The sequence below is a fragment of the Centroberyx gerrardi genome, chromosome 9 (genome assembly GCF_048128805.1).
Source record: "Centroberyx gerrardi isolate f3 chromosome 9, fCenGer3.hap1.cur.20231027, whole genome shotgun sequence".
Taxonomy (NCBI): Eukaryota; Metazoa; Chordata; class Actinopteri; order Beryciformes; family Berycidae; genus Centroberyx; species Centroberyx gerrardi.
This window is the reverse complement of record NC_136005.1, coordinates 16,686,117-16,709,341: the sequence shown is the minus strand read 5'-3', so window position 1 is coordinate 16,709,341 and position 23,225 is coordinate 16,686,117. Positions and strand designations below refer to the sequence as shown.

General features: G+C 41.1%; 1 protein-coding gene across 1 annotated transcript; it reads left to right on the top strand.

The window, feature by feature from the left end:
- The first annotated feature begins 17,189 nt into the window (after nucleotides 1-17,189).
- gsx2 (GS homeobox 2) lies at nucleotides 17,190-18,134 on the top strand. Its single transcript, XM_071895692.1, has 2 exons — nucleotides 17,190-17,565; nucleotides 17,794-18,134. The coding sequence occupies exons 1-2, from the start codon at nucleotides 17,190-17,192 to the stop codon at nucleotides 18,132-18,134; spliced, it is 717 nt and encodes a 238-aa protein (XP_071751793.1).
- Nucleotides 18,135-23,225: the final 5,091 nt, after the last annotated feature.

Sequence of the window (23,225 nt, the reverse complement as noted above, 5' to 3'; positions counted from 1 at the left end):
TCCTCTTTAAATCAAACTTATTCTCTGAGGGCGGCTAAATCCAAGTACATATTTCAACTCTTGTAGATATTTTTCATCATCATTTGAAAAATATTGTAAAAGGGCAATTTCATGCATGTATGAATCATCGTTATCCACTTCCACAACAACCTCAAGTGACTTCCTAAGAGTGTAGAGGAGGTCTTGAGCCTCACTACATATAAAAAGGCCCGACTGCTTCCAGAATGGATTCTCCTCCCCTCTGATTAAAACCCATTGAGAGCCTCAGCAGCTGGGAGTGTTTGTCCCCTAGTACACTGGTGAGGGTTAGTTAAATTAGGGTCAGAGGTCAGAGGTCAACCCCAGCCCTGGTGTAGAATAGGTTTAATTGACACAGTGCCAACCACCTAAGGCATTCACCTGTAACCTCAACATTGGGCAGCCAGCCTCCTTACAAACTAGAAAATTGAAAAACACGGATACTGGCAGACGGTTATATCGTACGGCTGTGAAATATTGCTGCATGAGTGCGGCAGTTGCTCTTAAAAATATCTTTGACGCATTGTTCATAATTATCTGGAATGATGGAGACAGCAAACTTCAACCATAGACTGTAAAAACAGATGGACGTAGTCATTGTGACGTCACCCATTTGTTTCTGAAGGGCCGTTTTGAAGCCAAAAGATTTAACCTGTCAATCACTAGGAAAACAACACAGTTTTATAACCGTTATATCCCGTTAATAACATTAGAAGAAATGAAATTAAACTGAGACCATAACCTCTGGTCGAAAAAATGTATTGTCTTTATATTTTGAGTGAGAAGTTGGGTTGTGGTCCCATTGACTTGCATGGAGTTGGGCCGGGTTTGGTGTCTTTTTGGAGCCAGCCCCTAGCGGACGTTAGAGGAACTGTCTCCTGCCGCCACTTCCTTATTGGCTTCAAAATTCACCTGTGGTTTTGGTCGCTTGACTTTAACGTACCTTCCCTTATTAAAATGAACTGAGCAAACTCATCAGGACAGATGGCTTGACTTCATACATTCAGGGTTAAGTGTTGCAGTTTCCCCCTCTGGCCGTATGTTTGCTTCCATAATGTTGCACACTGTGGCATAGCCTCACTCAAGGCGGCCCAAAAGGACTTCCACAGCTGCTTGAAGTCGGAGCACTTCTAGAAACAGCAGCTCCTGCTTCAGGCAATCCCTGATTGGCTAATTACGTTAAGCGCTGATGTAGATGAAATGGCCCAAGAGGTCATTATGCGTGGATACTTTTGCAATCCTCACACAGCTGCAGGGCAGGGGCAAATGAAGCTCACTCTCTCTCTGTGTTTGTGTGTGTGTGTGTGTGTGTGTGTGTGTGCGTGTGTGTGTGGGCGAGCGGGTGAGAGACAGTTAAGAGAGAGGGAGAGGAAAACAGAGATGAGGCAGAGGTAATGTGATCAAAAAACAGAGATGGTACATTCAAGGTTGAGATGATACCCTTTCCTTAATTATCCAGACTTCACAACTACTGATAGTGAATATCAAAAGGTGTGGTGCTATCAGACTATCTCAGCCAACTGATGCTCAGAAAAAGTGTTCACAGTCCTGTGTGCTAGAAAAGGGCAAGGCAGGATCCAAGGTCCAGAATCTTAATTATCAAACTGACTTAGAGATATAATGACTCATCCAAATTTTCTGGACCTGATCATTATATCACAGTAACATCTTTTAATATACTGAGACAGAAACCTACATTACGTCATTTAGCAGATGCTTTTGTCCAAAGCGATTTACAATAAGTCTATTTTGTCCACAGTAAACCAATTGTGAATCACAGTCTTCATCAGCTTTAAAAGGAAATAGGACCAACTATTTACCAGCTCATCATTTCACAGTTCACCGTGAACCATTATCATCAAACTACATCAGCATTACTCACATACGACCCCCATAACTCTGTTGCCTGTACTCATTTGTGCTTTCTTCCTCATGATTGTAACCAACTGTACTCTAAAGGTAAAGATGTTACCTAGATGTCATGATCAAAATTTTAAGAATCCATTTTGGTCTGCCTGCTGGAAGTTTTTTTCCCCCCATTTTCTCACTGAAGGCAAAACATTCTGTTTGTTTTACTCCTGAGTAAGGTTTTTTGGTGTGAAAAGGAAAGATTGACAGTGCACCTGTGGGCCGTCAATGCAGGGTCGACCCTGAAAAAGAGAGAGGGAAGAAGAGGGGGAGTGGCTGCCCAAGAGGTTCCTAGGCTCTGCAAACCACTTCAGTTCTCACTTGAGTGCCTCTCTTTGGGCCTTCACCCACACAGACCCCCACCTAACCGCTTCAGATTGAAATTCCTCCACTCGGCAAGACCCCGCGCCCCCCTCCTCCCCCACCGCTCGGCACACACCAAGGGGCATTCAAAACGCATTAACACCAAATCAATGGGAAACAGTGAAAAAAGCAAAAAAAGAAAAAAAAAGAAAAATCTCCTTAGCAACATAATCTAGACGGCCTGACGAGAAGAGAAGTGAAAAGAAAAGAATAAGAGAGGGGTGGTGGTGGCGTTTAGGGAGGGAAGAAGAATTGGACACAAAAGCTGGGCACACAGACTGCAACAAAATTGAAAATTAACACAGAAGAAACTGTTCCTTTTTTCATGGCAGCACAATCAGCTACATTAAATCCTAGCCGGGCCCCTCCCTGCCTGTCTTCCCCAGCCTTTAGGTGGAGGCTCCTAGAGGCCCACAGACAACTGAGAAAGGTAGCAGAAATTAACCAAAGAGAAGCAATTTTCCTTTTTTTTCCAATTTTCTTTTTTTTTTTTTTAAATTAGACATCACTGATAGAGTTAAAAGTCTTTGCAATTAAGGTCAACAAATTTCTTTAGGTCAAACATGTTTAATTGAGAAGAATTATACATGTTTAATTTCTTCCTAATCTCATCTATTACGTGTTTGTTTTTAACCATCAGATAATGTCTATCCTATCCTACATGGTTTCAACATATTATTCTGAAAATATGTAATTCTCTTCTGTTCCTCATAATACTGCAAAAGCCATTTTAAAAATTAGATTGAGAGAGACTGAATCCTCCTGCAAATCAAACAGAGTAGCTACCTGTATGCAGACCTTATCTGCAAGTCCACAAACACTTGTTGGGGATTTAGGTTGTCTCTCGTCTAGCCGTTAGACAAACACTCGGCCCGGCTTAATGAGCTCATGGTCTATTTCTCTGGCAGCACAATGCAAAACGCTCAAGCATCTTTGAGAGAGAGAGAGACTGTTTAAGAGCGGGAGCTGAAAGAGAGGTGGTGGCTGGTGATTTCATTCCATCTGAGTTTAACTTTTGTTTCATAGAAAATAAATAATTAAATAAATAAATAAATAAAAATCACATGAAAGAGTTCTACTAATTTGCACAGATAAAGAATTGAAGCACAGATAATGTTGTATTTTAGAGTCTATACTCTCCAGAAATGCTGATGTGTTGATTGGTGTTTACTGGAGGGCAATTAGCATGGAGCAGGAACTCTGGCCACCAGCAGCCCTGTTAATGACCTCTGACCTTCACTACATGATCAGCCCATTGAGAGGTTGGCCAGCTTTAATTAGGAGGTCATTAAGAGCCAACCTCAGCACACCATGGGACCACATAAAGCCAGCACACACACTCCCACCTGCAATCAGATATGTAGACTCCAACTCGAATACAGTTGACTACTCCAAGACTCCACATATGGTGATGATGATTCAAATAATTTCAATTCAAAGTTTATTATTATGCAAAATACCGTTACCTGAAATTGTTCAGTTATCGACTGAACATAACATGATGGGCTTTACCATGATTTAGCTTATTTTCTCAGCCTCTACCCCTCACTCAAAATGCTGTATTTAACAACATAGGATAAAACAAAAAATAAAGAAAAAAAAAACAATGGCTACCCACAAAAACTTGGTCAAAAACTGGGGTTTCCTGGCTTTCTCTAGGTCTCATTATAAGGAGCAACAAGTTATGTGAATGGCTGAATGGCAGAAAGAAGGTAACAATCCTACCCATTTTGGCAGCGTCTACTAGGATGAAGAATAGAGGAAATGAAAATAGAAAAACAGGCAGAGGGGGGTGAGCAACAGAGAGCAGAATAGAGTCTAAAGAGAGGTGAAACAACAAAGTCAGATAGAGTATAAAGGTGGGAAAAAATAGATGACAAGGGAAGGAGAAAGAGTGATTCCAGAGCCCTTTTTATTCAAGCCTCTGATTTCACACTTGCACAAAGAGCTTTGGGGACGTTTCATCCTTTTCACGTTTCTTCTGCATTTATTCAGTGTTATTCTGCAGTGCGGTGTCTCCTATGGGAGAGGGAGCACTGCCTGGAGAGGAGTCAGCTCCATTCACAGCTTTATAAATCACCTCAGCATGCGCGGACCGTGGCCAATCGGCCAATTACGCCCCCCCGACACACCGGGGCTGATAAAGAAGGCCCAGGACAATGGGATCACAGGCCAGATAAACGACCCTTTAATGAAGTCGCCCACAAAACAGGCCAAAACCGCGCGCCCCACTTACGTATTCCATCATGCCGTTGCCCTCACATTTCCTCTTGCTCAGCCGCCACGGCAGGCACAGCTGGGGAGAGGGAGAGCGAGAGAAAGAGAGGCAGAGTGAGAGAAAAAGGAGAGAAAAATGACTCTGTGCTCTGACACTGCTAAGCCCCCCACCCAAGGCCCCTTTCAGACTTTTGGCCGAACAAAAGCATCTGTTGCCATACTGTGCCGCTCAGACCCCCCTTAACACACACATACTCAAGTCGGGCAAGGAGCCTTGCAAGAGCTAAAAAAGGCAGCACTGGGCCGTATGCAGCTGAGGCTGCTCACCTTGTGGCACGGCCTATTGTGCTGCCATACCAGGAGCTTCTCCATCCATCTTCGTGTCTGGGGGACAAATGAGAGAGAGAGAGAGAGAGAAAGAGAGAGAGAGAGAGAGAGAGAGAGAGCGAGAGAGAGAGAGAGAGAGAGAAACTTTGTATGAGAGAGTGAGAGAGAGGGGCACAAGACTGCAGCTGCAGAATGAATAGGAGAGGGAATGAAGGGATGAGGTGGGAGTGAGTGAGAGAGAGAAGGGGGCAGCTGCAGGGTGGTCCCACCCCTCCGTCCCTCCACCTCTACAGTGTTGTTTGGCTTCTCTTAGGATTCAGAACACAAACAACTTACTCCCCGTCCTACCCACTCTGAGCGCAGACTAACCCGACACTGACAGAACAGACAGGGGAGAGAGAGAGAACGAGAGGGACGTGCATCAGGAAGTGGAGAGCTGTATATGTTTACCTACTGTATGTGCACAAGTCAGTATGAGATGGAGAGGGAGAATTTCTATTATCTAGGTAAAGGGTACAGAAGAGTAAAGGTGAGATGGAGTGAATCAGAAATAGATTTATGGGTTAATAGACACGTGCACACACACATATACACACACATTATTAAAAAGAAAAACAAATGGCATAATTATGCAGTAGCTGCATAACACAAATGAGAATAAAGTGAATATCATTAAAAAGTTAATTTGCTGATTTATTTATTAAGCAAAGCCAGATTTGTTTACGTTTAATATATATTAGCATTCTAGACAACATATCTACAACTCAAATATGCTGTTAAGAATAAATGCCAGAAGTAAAAGGAAAGGTGAATAACAAAATAGCTTGGAGCAAAACAATAACCATTACCAAGCAGTTTTGTTCCAATTATTCAATGTCAATTTCTTGCTTTTTTGAGATGCTTGCAATTAATAAAGATTTGGGGTATTTATATTGTTCAATTTTTATATCTAGGAAAACAAATACTCATGAGTACCACCAAGATTTTATTTTTAACAGTTTTTGTTTAGCTGATTATTACAGATGTGCCGCATCAATCATCCCATCTTAGTAAAAACCAAAGCCTTGTGCTTCTACCATGTTGGCAACAGACAGCATGGAATCCAAAGGTTACCTACCACTTTTTACTGTAGATTTTCAACATAATGATAAATAATTATGCTAAACAAAATTTCACTAAATATTACGTATACGTATAAGTAGCAAAGTACAAAACTCATTAGTCATACTGCTTGTCATTCAAAAAAAAAAAGGGGAGACCAATAAAGTGAGAGAGTTATGGTACTTTGGTGAAAGAATAAGCTGATGATTACCACAGCTGCAGGTGCAGAAAGGGTGTCACCAAGTTCAAATCCCTCCTCCCACCCTCCCCTCGCCCTCCACGGTCGCCTCCCTGGAGCAGAGCGGCGGTGTCCAGTGGTCATCCTCTCCCTCATCAGACACTTTCCCCAGGCCGACCGTGAACCCTCTACCTCCTTACGCTAAACACCTCACTCCAGAAACCCACTTCTTTGTACTCTGTATATCTAACCTCTCTCCTGAACAAAACTTATTATGGATTACACAAAATTACCCTTTCGTCAACAGATACTTCTTTTTGATAAAGTGCCATAGCCTTACTCTAAAGGAGCCTTGAAATCCTCTCCTTTATCAACATGAGGCTTAAAGCCTTTTTAGAGAAGATCCTCCACTGAGGTTTGTGTGTTTTTCTGATTTATATGTAGATAAGGTCTTGTCCTAAGTTACTCCTACAGTATCATCATTGTAGAGATATCTTTTCTTTATCCACAGTTAAAGCACGCAAACATCTCTCACTCATACTTAAAACAAATTTACTCTCTTGGGTATTGTCAGGCTTCAGAATGAGACTTTTAAGAGTGTGTTTAGCATTCAGGTTTGGTCATTCATTCCCCCTGTCCCAGCCAAGAAATCTTTGTTTGGCCGCTCCTCTTCAAACCTTGGAGTGTCAGGAGGGGCGGGGGGATCGATTTGATTCTAATCGGACCATGAAAAGAACATGATCTAACTACTTTCAGGCCGGAGTATATTTAGGCCCACTCTTCTTTACGCTCTCTCTCTCTCCCTCTCCCCCACTTTATTCCGCACACAATGAAGCTGGCCAATTTAAAAAGCTTTGAATGTCTCGTCAATGACTTTGTGAATACAGGGGAGAGAGATTTGGAGAGGGAAAGAGAGAGAGAGATAGAGCGAGGGAGGGAGGGAGGGACGGAGGAAAAAAAGGGGAAAAAGAGGAAAAAAGGGCCAGGGAGCAGACATAAAAATTCCAAGAGTTGTTTAAGCGTGGGTGGGTTCATTTGCATGACAGCGCCATGTGAATAGGAGTGACCTCTTGGACCGCCCCAGCGCTAGGCCGAGCTGCAGCCTGACGTGCAGGCTTTGACCCAGCTCATTGACTCTGAATGGATACTCTGTCAAAGGGAGGGACCTTGCAGCTCTCAGCCGGACAGGCATCTGCAGACCTCCTGTTTGACACCCAGCTACCTCTATTTCTCTCCCTACCACTATCGCAGACAGGCGTGCACACCCACACACACACACTGACAAACACACACGCACAACCATGAACAGACAAACAGATTACAATTAAGCTGATCGCCTAAACTCTCTTATCGCTTACACTCAGGCCTATGAGAAGAGTCACAGACAAAGAGAAGACGTGAATAGAGAGAAGTAAACATTCATAGTAACAGCTAAAAGAAATTTAATTTGCAAGGACTTTTCTCTGCGTCTTCCTCCTCTCACACACACACACACACACACACACACACACGCACGCACATATAAGACAGGTGCAGCAAAGCTCTTGCACGTGCAGACACATCAACACGCTTCACTTGATAGCTCTATGATTTACTGCAACAGGCAGGTGAGAGGACACAGAGTGGACCAGGGGGGTGGGTGAGCGCTGTAGTCTGCATACAAATCTTAGTGGTCGCCCCCCCGCCCCCTCCCTCCCCTCTCCCTCCGGCTCCATTCAAAGTTGTGACTCTGTGCAAACACAAAGCTCAGACAGCTTACAAACACTCTCCATTTATCTGTTTGGCACAGAGCTCGGATGATGCAGGCATGAGCTCTTGGCCCTGACCTCGACTGTCCGGATACATTCAAAACAATTCTAAAAGGAGCCCGCCGCACTGGGACCCGCTGAACAGAGTGCTGAAATGAATGCTGAAATTTGGCATCTCTGCTGAGGAAACACTTGTTAAAACTAGTGTTAAAATTTGTTAAAACTGAATTTTCTCTCAAAGAAAAACTGTAAGGTGTTCAGTGTGATGGACCTTCAGAGTCACATAATGCTGATAATGACTGGGGTGAAGGGTCTTATGTGGCTTCACTCTGAGATTACTGTTTATCATGACTGCTTTGGCTCGGTTTTCAATTGTTGGAGTTTCAATGTGCAAAACTCGAAATGCAGTGAGTCAAAAGTCTTACTTTAACACACAAAAGGCTGTGCTTACATACAAAGTGTTCAAAATGCTTATTCCTTTACATGCAGTATACTAAATCAAATCAACATGTATTTTCAATCATGCCTTGCTATTTCCAACAGCATTACCCAGGTGAATAGCACTGCAACACAACTGCCTCACTTCACCACTACATAAAAGGTAGAAAGCCTGTAATGCTGTTTCTGACTATAGATTGTGGTTGAGATTGTGAACACAGTCATGGCCAGTGCCTTGGTCATGTGGTTACTGCACAACAGAGACTTTTATAGCACTTTTTATAGTGACTTTTAACAGTACTTTTGGTTACTATTCAATTTTTACTTTTGGTTTCTTTGGGTTACAGTTATTGTAAAATGCCATAATGTACAGTACTGACTTGTGTACACCTTACAGTGTTGTGCTACTATAGAAAGGGCCACAGTATATTGTACAATATTGTACATAGTGATTACAATAAATTTCAGTATAGTAATGAAAATCTAAAATACAATCTATCTGGGTGATTCAACCAAAATTGCTCAAATTAGGGGTTGGAAATTAGTTGAAATTTGTATTCCATTTCTCCCTGGACAAAAACTTTGACCAGACATATCTTATCTTATCTAAGGCATACACATCTACTAAAAGTACAGTGGAATTTCATATTATATTGTCAGAATTTTCATCATTCACTTTTTTTTTTTTGCAAAGTAAGTCACATTTTAATGAATTTTAAAACAAATTTAAACATCTAATAACTAAGATTAGTTAGTATTAAATTTGAATATATTGATTTCATAAAAGTATTTAGGAAAATACATGTACAACTACTTTATAACTAAAAACATTCAAATTTTGACAAAACAACAGGTGTTTCAGTAGTGACTGTACTCTTTTGGTAGTGACAACAGTATTTTGTTTGCAAGATGGAAACATATTCTCTACTTTTTTTTGCTTAACCTGATAACATGGTAATATAATCAGAAAATACATTTTATATTATGTATCTTTTTGATATTTCACTAATCTCTTATCAATAATTTCATCACATTCATAAACATATTGGAGTAGATGACATAATTATGTTAATTTCCTTGAAAGAAATCCATCATGTCACTACCTGTGAGCATAAATCAAAAACAGCTGCACAGGGCAGCAAACACAGCTATGGACAGTTGTACAGCTATGGATATAATACTTAAAAACGTTATAAAACTTTTTTACTTGATTAGATAAATTATGTGTTTGGTAATGACAGTTCTTAAAGCCACACACTGTTTTTCAAATTACTCTTAATGAATATCTAAAATCCGTTTTTAAATATTTGTCTGCAATTTGAACCACTTTGATAGAATTGCCCATAAATACAGTATACAGTATGTGTCTATATCTATATCTATACAAATCCAGAATAACACAGAGAATGGTCACTGTACATAATTTCAATTACTTTAACAATAGAAGTTGAAAACCTTTTGCTCATTGCTGTTTGGATCATCTAAATGTTAGAATTATTAGGATTATTGTGTACTTTGTTTTCATCAGAATTATTTTTTCTTTGAAAGCATGATTTCATAATGTTTCATTTTAAAATGCACCAATGACTATATTTCAGCAAGGAACATAGCCAGTGTTCTGATGTGAGGGATAATGTTTTGCATAATGTATTACCTTATTACAAAGACCTTTTTTTGTGCAAGTTATTTAGAATTCTGAGATCAACATTAGGAACATAGAACTTTGTATCAACAGTTTTGCACATTGAAATTCTGTTGTGAAAACTGAGTCAAAGCAATTGTGAAAAACGTCAAACTAGTGACAGTAGGAAGCCTCATTCTCCCCTCTGGCACCCATTTCTCCGGAGGGTGGCTCTGTGCTGCTGCTGCGCCTGATGACTCACAGAGCTGGAGGTTGGATGCAGCTGCTCACCAAACCCTAGCCAGTTCATGTGATGTCCCGAACTACCTAGCACACAATTACCCGCCTGTTGTATAATAAGCTCTGCAGGGCTTAAAACACTTCATGACTTTCTATGCTATTAAACCTTGTGATGCCCTCAATCCAGTGGCTACCCCACTGCTAGTGATGGGTGGAGGCAAAAAAAAAAAAAAAATCAGCCACTTCAAATGACATTCCACTTTGACAAAATATTTCCTTTTGGCATGTATGCCCCCGTTTGAGTTCACAAACAGTCAAACACCAATATTGGCTTCTACATGAATTCATAGTCATACCACACACTTTGCTTTTAAAAACCTAGTCTAAAATTCCCAGTGAACTGCAGGCACAATTTCTAAAAAGTAATTTTCCTTTTTTGCAGCTACTGATAATGAGTCAGGGAAGAAATAGACTCGACGCTGGTGGCAATTACACATCCTTGGAGCAGGTAATTTCAGAGGTTGACTGCTCATGAATTCATATCTTGAGCATTCCTCAGAAACAATTCTCCAGTTTCCTTTGTGTTCACTGTACATGGCAGATGACATTGTCACCCATGTGCACAACATGTTTCACAATCCTCAGACCAAGCTGAATTATTGATCACCAAATGTCAAAAATGAATATAGTGAATATAAAAAAAAACACTAGTTCTTCACAATTCATAAAAAGCTGACTTTTTGGAGAGTTTTTCCAAGTTAATGATGATATGGAAATGTGCATGGTAAAAAACCCCAAAAATCAGCATAGTCACCAACAAATTCACCAAAGTGAAATACTGCTTGGAAACTTGTCAGGTTAGATCTAAACTGAACCACATTATGCTTTCATCACTCAGTGTAGTCTCTTAATCCGGTATCTTCTATTTAAACACTCAGTTAACCCACTACCTTTACCTTGAGTTCACTTTATCCCACATCACTCCATGCATGCAAGTACTTAACCAATCTCCAACATGCAGCAGAGACAGACAGTGGATCAAAGTAAGCATGGGTTCTATTTCAAGTATACATGAAATTGATTGTAATAACTGTGCAAAGTCAGTGATGACACACTAGAACCTTCTGTATCTGCAGTGTATGAGCATGTCAAAGTAATCAATATCAAAATGTTGGAACTGTTTGAGACTGAGAAGAAAGTGGATTTTCTCTTCAGGAAGAGCCAGTACATGACTAGTTGATGCCGCCTTCAGCCAATTAAGATATATGAAGCTGATAATCCTCTCTAAGTGATAAAAAAGGAATCACAAGCCCTTACTGGAAGGAACACGCTCATGATTGTGGAAAATACGAGGAGGATTTCAATTACAGTATAGTGGCTGGTGCTAGCAGAGCTGAGGACTGAATATAAATGAACACTGAAATGCCAACAGCTTTAAAGATGATGGGAGCAAAAAAAGAGAGGAAAAAATCAGATCGATGCACTCTTCATTGTCCAAATGAGCAGAGTAAAGCAGAGTCTCAGAGAGTGGCTGCATCCTGACAGCCGGCCCTCCACCTCCCACAAACTTCAGCATATCTTCCAACGAGTCCCATTAGAGGAACACTATGCATAATGGCCTGAAAAATGTGGACATAATCTCAATTAAGAGATGTGTAAGTTTGCCTATTTGGAAGAGTGAAGAGTCACTAGCTTAGAGGGGCGCATGGCAAAGCCTCTTATTGACCTGAAACACAGAAACTCACAATGAAAAACAGCGATAAGGTTGGAGGGACAAGCTGCTGAGAGACGCTAACTGGCAACGATGAACATCAAAATAATGAAAGACTCGACTCAACATGACACTTTCCTTATCAATATTTAATCTGAGGAGGGAAATCTGCACAGAAAGAAAAATACATCAGAAATATTTATTATTTATTTTGATATAAACTCCCTCCTCTTCAGAGTCTTGTGCCATTTTTGTCTTCAGAAATCCTGACCCATGAGAGCCTCGGTCTGTGCTTATACACATTCTGTACATTTCTTAAGAATTGTGGAGAACAACAGTAGAGAAAAATCCACTTGAGAAAGAGAGGGACGTTAATTAAAATCAATAAAAGCAGCAGGTTGCTGGCTTCGTTTCCTACATGCTGCTTACAGCTAGTCCTGGATAAAAGACTTTATTCGGTGGAAAAGGTATTATTGGGCAGGTTTAATCTCTAATGGCCCATCAGACAGGAAAAAAGTGATTGGCAGGTATAAGGTACTGGATTATGGTAATATGCGGATGAAGCATTCGGTTTGTTTGCTTCTCCACAGTCTGATAAACAGCGGACAGAGAGATTGTAGCCCATGTCTATTCATTGCCTGCCTGGTGACAAAAGACACGGCCTGGCCACACATTCCAGTCTGCTTCCGCTCCAGCACACAAGCTCAATCCCAGGGATTTCCCCTTTCAAAGGGAGAACACGGCTACAATATCACCTCCTTTAAATTGAGCGAGAAACCGGTCGGGCAACTGGGTGGAGGGACTCCTGTCATTCACTCTTTGAAACACTTCCTGATTCAAGTTACACAGGAAGTCAGAACCTCTCTGTTCTGGGCTGAGGAGGGGTGAGAACCTATCAGATTTGGTTAAGGCTCTCCATGGGGGAGCTGATTGGATTCCATTCATAGCCACAGCTGTTTTTAATGTGTGAATTTTGCACAAATAGAGAGAAACACAAAGAGGCAAATTTTGACCAAATCAGTAGAAATCAATTAATCAAAATCAGTGGAAATGCTCTGCATCTTATATTGATGGGCACAGGTACAGATGAAATTTCCAGCCTAAGTCTAAAACATCACTTCTTTTAAACCCAAATAATGTAAATGTTTTGGTAAAAGGCCAATCATTAACGAAGATACAACAGCATCTTGATCCTACTGAGAAACCAGTGAGGGAGAGCAATAACAAGCCCTTAGCTTCAACAACTGATAACTGCTGCCATGAGAACAGGCTGGAGATGCTTTGCAAAGCGACCAATGAAATATCTTCACATTACAATAAGGATGGAAATTCAGGACTGTTTGACAACTCAAGCAAGAAAAGATTGAAATAAGGGCTGCTCTGTGTTCTGCGGCTTATTTTGTCGCTGTAATGGCATTTGCTTAGTCTTTTGGAAACAACAGAGGAGGCAGAGGGATAAATCAGGGGCTCTAACAAGAAGCTTTAATAAAGACACTTCTCTGGGAACTTAACCACGATCAGCGTCACTATCAGTCGGTGTTTATCTCGTTTTCTAGACTCGTTAATTGTGTGCACTATCAAACGCAGACACATACACATACTCCTGTGTATGCGTGTTGAGTGTGGACATCCAGACACTCATTGGCGGAGGGGCACACTTCAGTCTGGAGTGTCTGGTCTGAGCGGCTCTGTGAGACTGAGAACCGTCTCCCTAATTAGAGGGAGCCTGGTGCAGGACATCTCTATAGCCCATCGACAGGGCCCTCACTGGCTTTGTTCACCAGCCTCTTCTTGGGCCGGGGCTGTCACTTTACTTTTCTATAGGACTGAAGCCTATTGTCCCAAATAGTGTCGTCTGTTCCCAATCATCGAAAACATTTTTTTACATATATTCAAGGACAATGTATAAATGTGTCCTGCGTGTCTCTACTCGGCAATCTTGAAAGGGAGATACTGTAGTTCTATATTTAAAGAAACAGATGAGAGCTGAGAAGCATTTCCTAATCAATTTTTGCAATGACATTTCATGAAATGTCGATGTTATGTCATGAATCTTGACAGGCGATTTGGAGGAAGCGAATAAACTTCTGGTGAGAGGCACTTAAAGGGAATGCTTTTCTTTGTTTATCTGGCTAAGTTGTCACGGTCTTTTAAGATGTAATTATTTCAAACTCATTTTTGCATAGAAACCTAATTATTCACTGAGATATAAATTAGATTCCACATTCATGGAGACCATGAACCCCTAACTCCTGCAGGATCCTATTCACTGCAAGGCTCTTTCTCTCCGTTCTTCTTTTCTCTGGAAACCATGAGATGGAGAGTGGCCACTGCAGCTGCTATTCACATGAACGAGATAATTGTTAATGAAAAGTCATTGCTTGGCATTATGTTGTCCACAGGATCATTGTTCATTTTCCCATCGCCATTGAAATCTATATGGAGGACCAGAGTGTTTCCTTTGAGTTTTGGTATTCACGATCTGTTGCCTGGTAACTAATAAAGGGGCAAATCATCCACTGTATTGGCCAAGATGGGCCGCAGACTGGCCTTGCACAACAATGCAACGTTTGTAAAAAGGCGTTGATACAAGTTAATGACGCTTGTTCAACAAAACATTAATGGACTTCTTCACGGTATAATATGGCATGGGATGCGATGTGAATAAGAGGGGGGTGCTTCAGCACTACACTTTAACAAATTTGTGTGTTTTTGCTACTGGGAGAAGTTGCATGCATGCACGCGCACACACACACACACACACACACACACACACACACAAACAAACACACCTCTCTTTTTCTCTGTAATGCATACTTGCAAGCACACAGACAGACACTCTCCCTCCCTCCCTCCCTCACACACACACACACACACACACACACACACAAAACAACAAACAAGCTGGGAAACTTTGTTTTCCACTGAGAGGAAAAAATGTAACCAATCTTTAAAGAGAATTAACTTTTCTTTTATCCACTGTTATTTATATTTAATTTTCATTTTATTGAATAGGCCAGTGATTAATTGCCCATCAACCTGATTTGAAAAGGGGTGAATAGAGGAGGCTAACTGCTGAATTATGAAGTAGAAAGCACACAACATTGGAGAGAGAGAAGAGGCAAGTCAGACGTGGGGCCCTGAGAGCTTTATACATTTCTGAAATTCTTTTTAATCTCGGACGTTTAAACAGGAGTAATTTTGCAACAGCCCCATTTGTTGCACCGGCTTCTTAACCGAAGCGGACAAAACTGTAGTCCTGTCACCCCGAGCAGAATAAAAGGAATCAAAGGATTTTTCCCTTAAATGGACTAATTTTCTCCTTGAATTATGAAAGTAATGGCTAGGTAACAGCCTGTGCTCAGTACCCGACGGCTTAATGCCTCCTAAATCCTTCCACGTGGCTCCACTAGTCCTGGCAATTAGGCCTCATTATAGCCTCATAAAGGATCTCATTTGTGGGATTACTTAATAGACAATGAAATTTTATCGTGCAGAATTATGGAAAAATAATATTAGAGCTAGCATAGTGTGATGAGGGCGCGCGCCACGCATCATTCCGCCTGGTTTGCTCTCTCTCTCTCTCTCTCTCTCTCTCTCTCTCTCTCTCTCTCTCTCTCTCTCTCTCTCTCTCTCTCTCTCATATCTGAAACGGTTATCCGTACCATAACAACAACTCTGTGCGTCTTCCTTGTCATACGCTGGGTTCACTTTATTATAGCAATTACAGACTGCGTGACAGACGTGTTTGTTTTTTATCATTATTATCGTCGGGATTTAAAGAGTTTCTAATTCTTTCAAATACTGCAATTAAAGTCGTAGGAGTATGAGTGCACCGTTGCTCATTGGGGGCTCACATAAATAAGCTCAAGAATGGGGAGTATTGGATATAGTGAAAGTGTCAAAAACAGTTATTGACTTATTAGAACTTGGGATCCAAAAGTCAGTCAAGAAAATAATACATGGTTGTGTTGCACCTGAAATGTTGCACCATAAACCTACTGACGGCGCCTCTGTCTGAAGGTCCGAGGCGTTACTTGGCAGATGAAAGCAGAAGCTAAACCTACCGGTGACCCGCCTGGGGATCAAACTCGCTAATTATTGTCACAAGATGAGGGATTAACGCATTTCTGAAATAACTGCCTGTTTACCCCGTACAGACCCACCATAATAAACACTTTCTAATTGAATCCTAATCGCTATCAAATAGCCACAGCCCAGACTCGGCAGCAGTTCATAATTCTTTAATTGCTGGACGTGAAACCTTGACCAAGCGGACGCAAAGTATGATTAGGCTGCACAGCAATTAGTTCTTAGTCGCGTGCACAGTTTGGAGCCTTAAAGCGCATTTGCACAATTATCTAGACTATCGATAAAACTATATCTGGATGTCCCTCATATAGCCCGCTTTCAATATACAGCATTATGCCGGACTAATTAAACAGTAATTCCAAAAGAATAGGCTAATTCGAATTAATCTAAATTTTGAATCGGGGAAAAAACAGAATGATTAAATCCCAATAATTCACTTGCAATGTGTAAATCCTATTATATCATGGGAAATCCTATATAGTTTATTTCTATTTCAGTTGCCACTGCACCTGATCTAATGCTTTTATTCCTTCTGGTCCCATCACTGCTCATATTTGATCTAATTTGTTCAAGGCGGGTTTAAGCTCAGTGAAGTGTTGATTTGGTGATAAATGTGCTGATGTGTGTAGCGTTTACATGATAACAAGTATTTCCAAAATATCTTTGCAAACATTACAAACTATACTATTTCAAATTGATATTTGGCCACTGTCAGTTGGAATAACTACTGTGGTTACAGTTAGATGTGAATCCAGTTTGCACACCCTGAATGCCTATTTTAGCAGCAGCATGAATGACTGTGCAAAATTATTTTTGATGTTTTATTTTTTCGTTTTATTGGACATTGATGATGAGGCAGATATTGATTACAAAATGGCCCTGGACCAGCCTGTTACCTGTTTAAGAAAGTTCTGGAAAACAAACAAACAAAAAAACAGTAGTTGGTGATGTTTTCCTAATGTCCCAGACTTTTAGAGATTTTGGGATAAAAAGAGTAAATCTGCAAGTTGTGATTGGAGGGCCAGGGAGACATCACGTGGTTTGGGTCACTGGCAGTATAAACCCTTGGAGCCGGGTGCGCACGTGGGTGACGCTGCAGGGCCAGCCCTCTTCGGGGTCCCTTTTGTTGAACCATCAAACATAAGCACCTTTTGAGATCCCGAGGGGTTCAGATGAGAAACAGCTATCATCTTGCGCAAGGAGCGATCACTTATCAACGGCGCAGCAATGTCGAGGTCCTTCTACGTTGACTCTTTGATAATCAAGGATACGGTGCGACCTGGACCAGCTGAGCATCCAGGGCAAGACTTCCTTATTCCCATCAGCATGCACTCTCCAAGCGTGATGACTGTCACCGCGCCGGTGTGCCCATCCAGGAAAAACGGGACTTTCTGTGTTTGCCCGCTGTGCGTCACGTCCCACATCCACTCTTCCCGCAGCGGCATTCCCATGCTGAAGAGTCAGTTTCCAGGAGCGGAGGCACAATATTGTCAGAGAATAGCGCATCAGCAGTCTCCAGCACTGGCGCACCCTGGACATACACCTGTCTGCACGCCCACTTTCAGCGTCACAGATCCCCGGAGATACCACTGTCTTTCCATAGGTAAGCCACCTGTTTGCCACTAGGAGCACTCTTCAATACGCATATATTTGATTAGTCTTCATTTCGTAACGCACTTTAAAAAAACTCCGAAAATTGTTATCGCTCTGGTTTTACGCACCATCACGCGCAGGGCGATAGTTTGTGCCATTTGCATCGCTGATGAAGTGCAGACTTGTAGTGTTGACAATAAACTAAACGTTTGACATGAATCATGTTTTTCTCCAACAGGCGCCTCCGAGAGTAGCCACATACAGAATGGCAAGAGAATGCGCACGGCTTTCACAAGCACGCAACTCTTGGAACTGGAAAGGGAGTTTTCCACCAACATGTATCTTTCAAGGCTAAGAAGAATCGAAATTGCCACGTATTTGAACCTCTCGGAGAAGCAGGTGAAAATCTGGTTTCAGAACCGCAGGGTCAAGCACAAGAAGGAGGGGAAGGGCACCCAAAGGAGCGCGCACAGCGGTTGCAAGTGCGCGAGTAGTCACACAGACTATCCAAGGTCAGAGGACGAGGAGTCTCTGTCCCCGGCCTCTGCTTCGGAGGAAAAAGAGGTGTCACCCATCTGAGAGCAACACTGAAAGACTTCCCTTCCCACTGCTGGCACTTACTCTGCCCTGCTTCCAATATGGATTATGGCATCATGCAACCTCAGGGCCAAAAAACTCCTGCGTGAAGTATGAGAAGAAATGTTGAAAATGTCACCTGTTCTTAACTTCATGTTTAACCTACTGTAAAATGAGCAAATATTGTGAATAAATGTTGAAGTTTAACACCGTCGTGAAATATTTGGAAATATGACGTGATAGCCTGCTGTATTTTGATCCTTTAAGGGTTCTTACCTGCATACCAAGGTCTAGTTAATTATCCCCAGTAATTGTCATGAAGTGGTCGGTGTTGCACTCCTGTCATTGAGGTTGTGTGGTGATGAAAGCCCTTAGAAATAGCATAGGCCTAACCTGTGTGAAAACCTTCACGTGAATTTGTAAAATATGTATATTTGTATTTATTGTAATAAACATTGGCGAGTTGCACCTCAGTATTTATTTGTCAATCTATTTTCTGATCGACGAGACATATATTTATAATTTAATGACTGTTATTGACTATTATTATGTGATAGAATCAGCACTAGAGTGTAGAGAGAAACAAGAGGGACTTAAAAGACACCAGACACATTTGAATTTCTATTGCTTGAGATAGGAAAAAGTGCAAAGGTTGTTAAACATTGAGAAACTCTCTCTCTCTCTCTTTCTCTCTCTCTCTCTCGCTCTCTCTCTCTCTCTCTCTCTCTCTCTCTCACACACACACACACACACACACACACACACACACACACACACTGTCTCTCTCAGTATAAGTTAGGCTACTCCATTTATAAAGGCCTAATGAAACATAATGGTTATAGCTTTCAGTGATAACATTATAATAGGGCCTTTATTCATTATAAACATTATAAAGACATTATAAAAACTTACAACAAAGATTATTATAGCCCTCATATGTATTTCAACAAACACTGTGGCATTTTCGAAATTGCTACATTAAGACACTACACATTATGATTATTTTGTCAAATATATTGTCAGGAAGCGACACTGGCCATATATTTGAGGAATTTGGGGTTTACAGCCTAAATGTACAACAACGTCCTTTCTTTCCTCGACGAATGGACTTTGCATTTTGCATTGCACATTTTGCCACATTACTTTTCCTTTTTTCTTTTTACAAGTTCAGTGACAACTATTATTATCATCATTATTATTATTAGGCAATCATTAGTAGGCTATTGGTGTTATATTTAATAGACTGTTAAGACTGAAGTTCTTAACCTACTGCTGAGATTGGGCTTACTTTATTAAAACATTATATAGGGTAGCTACTTCCATTTACATCATATAGGCTATTTGATTCAAAATGGTTGGACTATATGAAAGTGTAGCTGTAGTTTCTCCTAAGATCTGACCACAAAAGGGTACCCGATTACGCCCCTGGGGAGCAGCCAATAGTCCATTAATGTTCGCTTTTGAAGAGATTTTGGTTGTCCAAAGCGAGTTTAATTGCGGTTTCGGTCCCACGTTGGTTGATTATGCTGCTATTCCTTCAAAACCACAGAACAAGGATATATAGAAGTGGGCAAAGGCTTTGACAGGTTAGATTGTCCTGCCTTGGGACTCGCATTTAGCTGTAGACCCCCGACGGCTGTGGGCTCAGAGGGCTTTGAAGAGACAGCTACAGGGTTCCTCCGAGCGACAGAGAACGATTTAGTCACTGTTTCATTAGGCACTATTTGAACCTTTCAACTTATGGTAAATTAAGGGGGCACACTAAAATGGAAAGACTCTGAGGAGGGATTACGTAGGAGGGGCCATTGGAAATTAGCTGACGCTTAATTTAACTCGTTTCTGTCAGAGTTTGGGATACATTCCTAATTGAGAGGGGAAGCAGGTGAAGTTTTGGTCCCACGCAGACCCATTCAGAGCAGAAATAAATGGTCTCCTTTCACATCCCGCTGGTGATCATATATTATTGAGGGAAAGCCACCTAATGAATATATATTGAAGTTCCTATTAATCGAATTAGAGTTCACCCCTCGCAGGTGTGAAAGTGAAAGACCACCGTCCCATTAAAACCGATTAACAATGGAGTTAACCGCAGTTTTGAGAAAGTCTCCCCCTTTTCAACCCCGCGGGACCTGACCTCAGACTGTCAGGCCGCTATAATGGGCTGAGGCTCATTTTGAGAATCGCTCTATTAGTCCAGATCGAAGAGCTAACTCCTCCCAAAATATCACATTTTCGAATGAATCTACTCAAAACGCGACAATATGTTTCTCCATTGGCTTTACCGCATAAAATGCTTCAGGCTGCAAGACAGACACTGCGGAATGTAAATTTCAGATGAGAGGGACTATACCTACAAATGCACGGTGGAACAAGACCACTCCAAAGACGTCAGGCCTTGGCTACCATTGAAAATGTGGCAATTACGCATGACAAAAGACAATTAATAAGAGCGCTTTTCAGCCGGTTGCAGCTGCTGTCTCATGCGGAGATAGAGGCTAGGAGAAACTGAAGTGCCAATGTGGAAAAGGGGGGAAACGGCGTTGTCTTTTTCCGAAGAGACCTCTGCTTTGTTCATAAATCTGTACAAGTGCAATATCCGTCCTCATCTAAATCCTGGGTGACCTATACATCATTACAGCCCGTGTCAGTGTGGAAGAGTCCTGGAAGAGGAGTGTCCGCTGAGATTTCCATGTAAATTCTGGAAATCATCACTGCTGTCTTTAAAACTTAATCTTGCAGGAGCATTGGTTACCACGCATTACATCACGACCGTTTGACGTTTTAGGCCTTGTTTGACACTTTAAACACAATTCTTTTGTTAAACCTTAAACAATCACCTGCATTCAGACGCTGATTTCTTATGGCTCTGTTGCAAACTTGTGATAAAGGCCTAATATCAACAAGCCACCGATTTCACTGTTCAGGATTAACTGGTCTGGCTACTATAGTGGAAAATAAACATTCATTTTGTGAATAATTGCGGGCCTAATTTGCGAACATCCTGTCACAGTCTTGAGGACTTAATTTCCCCCTTCCCATCTAGGCCTACAAAGTGTGTGTGTGTGTGTGTGTGTGTGTGTGTGTGTGTGTGTGTGTGTGTGTGTGTGTGTGTGTGTGAATAAGTGAGTGAATGAGAGAGAGAGAGAGAGAGAGAGAGAGAGAGAGAGAAAGAGAGAGAAAGAGGGGAGTATAATGGTTATAAATTAATCATAATAGTTACTTTGACAAGCAAAAGTCAAGTAGGCCCATTTCTCTGTGCATAAATAAGGTCAGGTACAAGGCAATGTTTTTGTTCAGAAACTGAAAGTGAAATATATGTTATATTGTCCTTTGTATAATTGGAGCCATGAAATGTGCTTTATAATAAAATGATTTCCATTTCTGTTCATTTATTTTGGTTAGGGGATTATGAGTTTTTCATTGTTTCAGATTCAGAGGTTTCTTTGTTCAGTTTGTAAGAATTCGCCTGTACTCAGTATGGTTTAAGGCGGAGATTAGAGTTACTTTGATGACTGTAAGTGCTCAGAGACCTTTTGAAAAGGCCTTTGAGTTTCACTCTGTAAACTGCTTTAGGTAGGCCAAAGATCATGGGAAATGCAGCTTTGGGGAGCTGCTGTTTTATAAAGATAAGCGGTATTTGCGCTGGCATGAGAGACGCACTGCCAAGACTAACGTGGAGACAGTCACATTTCAGCACGCTGGACAGCTCCGGTACGGGGACCGCCGCCCGGAGACCTGCAGCCTTTGGGAGTCATCTTCAAACGCTTATCACTTGTTTATGACTACAGTTCGACTGGTGTTTAGGCCCGTTATGTGAATTTGTCATAAGATCTCCCGAGTATATTCTATTATAAGTGGGAGACTGACATAACAAACAAATTAGATTATCGCGGTATTTCATTTGGGCCCGAAATAGCAACTTTTCCATTGCAAGACAAAGTTGATTTGCCAGGGACAGGTTAAACTCAAAACGGTTTTATTAGATTTTAGAAGTATTAAATAAAAGTCAGTGTATGACGTCAGTTTTGATACAGATGCATAGCAGCCTATAACTGTAACTCAACTTATCTCAGAAAGTCATGATGGCCAAATAATGCTGCCATCACTACTATTTTTATGCACTAGACATGCTTGAATTGTAAACCTGTTACTGTTGGATTCTAGGCAAAGGTTACAATAAAAAAGGTAAACCATGTGTCCTAATATTTAAAATAGGCCTACTTTACTAGCTCAATATACTATCAAGCTATATAAATTGATGTATCATAATTGTTGATTTTTCTCTGTAAATATATATGCATATGCCTGTATATATATTTATTTTTTAGATAATTGGCTACATTTTTCCAAAGCCCCCTGGTGGACGCTTTGACAAAGGATGGAGGCAGACGAACTGATCAGTGGATGAACATTCTTGGCAGGCAGTCCTCTCTATTTAATAAGCATTGGTGTGCAAACATCTAAACTGTATCATAGAAGTGCATCGGCATCTAACATGTTTACAACAAGAACACATACCGTGACTGTAATAGGCTGCCTCTACTGAATACAGGCACAGTGCAGAGATAACATCATCTCAAAAATGTCGAACCAGCAATTTGCATCAGCAAGACTAAGCCAACCTGTGTTTTGTGTTTTGTCTGGTCATTACATAACATTTTACCTCGCATAGGGCTGTACAATATCTGCAGCAATTCTTCCAGTGTTAATTTTTCAGTGACACTTATATGGAGTTGACAAGTTGTTGGAGTTGTTTGTCATATAGAGCTGATATGGCTCTGGGGCGCGTGTTCAAATCTAAAAGTGTTAAAGTAACTCTGATGGGTGTGCACTTATACAGTATAAACACAGGCATGGTTTTGCTTTTTACACTCTCAGAGTTAAATTAACACTGGCGATTTTGTTGTGTATGTTGAATGTACTCAAAATGCTGATGCAAATTGCCGTATAAGGTATTTTTCAGCAAAGTTTCCCAAAATCAGCGTTCTCGGTGTGCACCGTCTACAGCAATTTACCTGGATGGATATAATACACTGCATATAGCCTCCTAATAGTCTACTATATTATAGAATTCAGTTCTAGGCTAAGGTTAGG